This window comes from Triticum urartu, chromosome 1 (genome assembly GCF_003073215.2).
Source record: "Triticum urartu cultivar G1812 chromosome 1, Tu2.1, whole genome shotgun sequence".
NCBI classification, from domain to species: Eukaryota; Viridiplantae; Streptophyta; class Magnoliopsida; order Poales; family Poaceae; genus Triticum; species Triticum urartu.
Genome location: NC_053022.1, coordinates 4,108,961 through 4,113,685, shown reverse-complemented (window position 1 = coordinate 4,113,685; position 4,725 = coordinate 4,108,961). Strand labels below are relative to the sequence as shown.

General features: G+C 48.4%; 1 protein-coding gene across 1 annotated transcript; it reads left to right on the top strand.

Annotated features, from left to right (window-relative positions):
• Positions 1-614: 614 nt before the first annotated feature.
• Positions 615-3,629, top strand: LOC125540918 (spermidine hydroxycinnamoyltransferase 2-like). Its single transcript, XM_048704445.1, has 2 exons — positions 615-1,089; positions 2,712-3,629. The coding sequence occupies exons 1-2, from the start codon at positions 667-669 to the stop codon at positions 3,627-3,629; spliced, it is 1,341 nt and encodes a 446-aa protein (XP_048560402.1). The 5' UTR covers positions 615-666.
• Positions 3,630-4,725: the final 1,096 nt, after the last annotated feature.

Below are 4,725 nucleotides of genomic sequence, written 5' to 3'. Positions count from 1 at the left end.
GTCCTTTGGGAGGTCGGTGAACATTACAGTAATGAGCTATGTATACAATGTACGATTACAATTCATGTGAACTGTTCCATGTTTATTTTTGCTGTTTCTTATTACCCGTCTTGACAATACTGATTACCTGTATGAACTAAGTGTCCTGGTTTAAATTCAAGGAGAGTGGGTATGCACATTACCTCAAGCCGTTGGTGCAAGGAAGAAACATAGAAGAATTATGACTATGCATTCTCTCAGTACATCATCTCCTTCATTTGCACCAGGAAGAGGACTGCAGCCGATGCCTTCCAAAAATATTGCAACAGATGCCACCATGGTGTTTGGGGTAACACGGCAAGGTCAGTATCTTCCTCGTGTTATACAGAAGAAGCCCTAGGAAGATTGTCACACAAACATAATCTAAGGAACTAATGGACACTTATGTTTATGCAAAAAAATTATGTTTCATGCATCCATATATTTAATTGTACAAATACACGGGCACGGCAACGCGCCTTCAATGATCTTCCTAGGGCTGCTGTGCGATTCGGGCGGGCGCCTCACAAGTCTAGACAAGCTCGCCTATATAATACCACTAGATGCCCTCAAGTCACATACGGCATGACAATACAGCTTCTTCCATTACCCTAAAACTACTCACGTATACGCTCATTGTTTGCCAACATGTCCTTGGTGGCACGTCGAGGAAAACCTGAGCTGGTGCTACCAGCACGAGCAACACCGCGGGAGACTCTGCCTCTCTCCGACATTGATGACCACAGAGACCTGCGGTATCTGCAGCCTGCCGTTGAGTTCTTCAGCGCCGTCGATGGGCATGGGCGGCCTGCCAAGGCAGTTTTCACGGCGGCCCTCGCCGAGGCGCTTGTGCACTACTACCCGCTCGCAGGTCGTCTCCGGGAGGCTCCCGGGGGCAGGCTAGTCGTGGAATGCACCGGGGAAGGTGTGGTGTTCGTGGAGGCAGAGGCGGACGTGTCCATGGATGAATTAGGCGAGCCGCCGCTGACAGCATGCCCGTTCGTGGAAGAACTGCTGTGCGATGTGGGCGACGCTAGGGTTGTGGTCGGAGTTCCCTTGTTCTTCATGCAGGTAGCCTTCAACTGTACGCGTGCATGCATCTCACTCCACCTAGCCGACTTCACGTTGCCCCTATTTGTTGACGCCGCCCCCTCGCAAACGCCGCTTCTTCTTCTACCTCGCAACTTTTTTGAGGTTTCTCTCTTCTTCTCTCAGAAACACAAAGACACACACATAGGCAGAAAACACACACGCACGCACACTTCACCAAGCACAAACTAACTTTGCTACATATTTTCTCAGCCCTCTCGGCCTCGTTTTTCACTACTCAAGGAGGATGGCACTCCTGCCATGCAGAATCCACGCCACGACATGACCCACTACTCAACTAACTAAATCACAAACAAACTACTAGCCAACTGCACTACGTCCGCCACTCGTGCAGGGTCTCCACAACGGCCACACGACCAGGCCAACTAACAAACACACGCATGCAAACTAACTCATCCAAATCTCTTGGCTCTAACTAATTGGCCCAGCCAGCCAGTCTTGCTTCTGCCGTCCACGCGCTTGTCGCATCACACGACCTTGCTGCCTCATGCAGCACTACAGCTTCACATTTCCATCAGCATCTCGCCGTGCTCGCCGTATCGCATGGCGGCTTGGCGCATCTCACCTTCTCTGCACGCTTTCGCTGAAGCTTCGCCTGACTAGCTACTCCCTAAGGAAAGGTGTGGTTGCACCCGGGTACCCCGACACCCCATTATCCAAGCCATCCAAATTCCTAGAGATGCGTGCATGGGTCAGATGCAGGTCAGAATATTAGCAGTCTCTGCCGCTATAATTTGGGTTTGACTGTTCAACCCGTGAGGGCCTAGGTAGGCTGTAGCTCTAGCCTATAGGAACCGTAGCAGCCTGATGCATGTCAGAACGAGCTGAGCCGCGCTCACACTCACAAATGTAGCTCTCCACAGAGACTTTCTCTCACAGCGTGCCTCTCAAAACCTTGTTTAAACTCTCTCTCACACCCACACAAAGGCCCATCTCTCTTCCTACAAACTTTATCTGATATACTCTCTCACTTCTCTTTCAAAAGAAAAGCACTCTCGCATGCTCCTCTCTCCAGTTTCTCGAAGAAAGGTGTTGTTTCTTGTATCACAGGTTCTCTCTAGATTTCTACAATATTGTGTCTTGTTGTCAGATCGCCCCGTCCTTTTCTTACAGTAGGTGGAATCCCGCCACGAGGGGCAGGGCTAGGCTAGTCACCGCTAAGTGTTTTTTTCTGGCTACACCTTAGCTTAATGAAACACCAAACGTCCTAATTCATTCCAGCACTACAGCTCATGGCTCAAATTTCTAGGCAGCGTTTTATGAATGGATGGTGAGATAAGGGGGTGCCTAGGCACCCGGGAACTAAAAATCCATTCTCCTAAATTATGCTACATGCATAACGAAAACAAACATGCTAATACAAAATCAAGATTAGTGCTAACACTATTGTTTCTCAATTCCTAGGGCATGAATGGTGTAAATAGATTGCACGGAAGCTATGTGTAATGTTTTTACAGAGCTCGCCGCGAGAATTGTGACTACGGCTAGCATTTTGATAGAGAAAAATGTTATGCTTCCCTTGTTTTAAAGCCATAGCTTTACATTATTATTAATGTTTCTTATTTCTGTGTAAATGTGAGTAGCTAACCCAACTCAGAAGCGGAGGATTTGTGATTGGCCTTCACATATGCCACAACATCGCCGACGGCTATGGAAGCACCCAATTCCTGAAATGCATCGCCGACTTGGCACGTAGCGGGGGTGACACCTCCCAAATCGTATCGCCGGTTTGGAACCGGGAGCTCCTGACGGCACGCATCCCGCCGCACATAAACCTGGCATATGAGGAATTCCTCCAGCGATTAGGCAGCACCACAGACGACATCATGCTATCAACACCGCCAGAAGAAATGGTCGGCCGCTTCTTCCTCTTCGGCCCTAGGGACATGGCATCACTACGAAGGCATGCCCCCGTGCACCTAACACCGCCGATCACCAGCTTCGAGCTTCTGACTGCTGTCATGTGGCGTTGCCGCACAGTGGCGCTCAGCTACGAGCTCCACCAGCGGGTGCGCCTGATGTTTTCTCTGAATGCGCGTGGGAGGTGGAAGCGTCATGCACTCGTCCCGCATGGGTTCTATGGGAATGTGCTCTTCTACCCTGCAGTAGACACGACCGTCGAAGAACTGTGCTTCAACCCGCTTGGCTATGCGCTCGGACTCATCCGCGAGGCCAAGTGTGACATGACAGACGACAACATGGAGTCGATGGTGGATTTCATGGCGTCTATGCGTGGGAGGCCACCTCTCACAATGGACAGAATGTACCAGGTCTCTGACATCAAATGGGTTGGACAGGACGCGCTAGACTTCAGATGGGCGAAGCGGGTTGACGGTGGCGTGCCCATGGTTGGGGACATCGCCTCCAAGTCCGTGAGCTACCATATGAGGTGCAGGAATGGCAAAGGTCATGACCTGATCGCGGTGTCCATGCTATTACCAGGACCTGCAATGCACAAGTTCGAAAAGGAGATTCATGTTTGGGTGGACAACGAAAACTAGTCCAGCTCAATTCGGTCTCATCCATTCGTTGTAAAATCAACCCCGGTGAACATGTGCTTTACTGTATTGTTTTGGGTGTGGGCGTGTGTTGTGTATATTTAAGTGAGGTCGTCGTAAATCTGAAAAATTCTAAATAAAGTGCCCCTCGGAATAAAAATTTCTAAATAAAGTGTGTTGGCCTGCAATCATTTGCAGCTAGCTTTTGGACATCTACAACTCATTGTTTCCACATCTCCTTTTTAAGGCCCGTCGTAGCGGGGAGTAGCATATACTAGTATCATGCATATGATACTAGTTTATGATACTACATCCGTAATGCATAGTATCATATGTTAGTATCATAGATGACTTCATTTATTGCCATACATGCACTAGTAGAAAAGAGGGCTTTGGTCCAGGCCGGGTTAGCCCATTAGTCCCGGTTCAATCCAGAACCAGGACTAATGGGGGCATTAGTCCCGGTTCGAGAGCCCAGGGGGGCGGTCGGGCCACGTGGGCCATTTATCCCGGTTCGTCTGGACCTTTTAGTCTCGGTTGGTGCCACGAACCGGGACTAAAGGGTGCGATGCCCATTAGTACCGATTCGTGGCACCAACCGGGACTAAAGGTTAGACCTTTAGTCCCGGTTCGAGCCACGAACCGGTACTAATGGTGTTTGAGGCATTAGTACCGGTTCGTGCCATGAACCGGTACTAAATGTCCCATTTTCAAACTCTACCCCCCTGGATCGCCTTTTCAGTTTTAAAAAAATAAAAGAAAATGATGGAAATGTCAAAAAAATAAAAGAAAATAAGTTTCCCATGTGATATGTGGTCTAGTTGTTGGGAAAATTTACAAATATGAATTTGGACTTTATTTTTTTGACCTTGAAGACTGCAGGGCTTGCACCCCACAGCATTTTATTAATGCAAAGGAAAAGACAAAAAAAGGAAGAAACAACTAAAGAAGGCTATAGAAGTGGACTAATCCTAATAAATACAAAGATACAAATAAAGAACAGAAGCAGCTCCCCTCAAGGAGGAAGGAAATCAATCCATTTAAGTAAGGCCTCTCTATGCTTCTGTTTGATTCCATGAGAGAGCAGAGTGAAAAAGTT

What these genes read in the sequence shown, in the direction of transcription:
- LOC125540918 (XM_048704445.1), top strand. Translation starts at nt 667, where the DNA reads ATGTCCTTGGTGGCACGTCGAGGAAAACCTGAGCTGGTGCTACCAGCA. An exon ending in TTCCCTTGTTCTTCATGCAG is followed by an intron (nt 1,090 to 2,711) that starts GTAGCCTTCAAC and finishes AAATGTGAGTAG; the next exon opens with CTAACCCAACTCAGAAGCGG.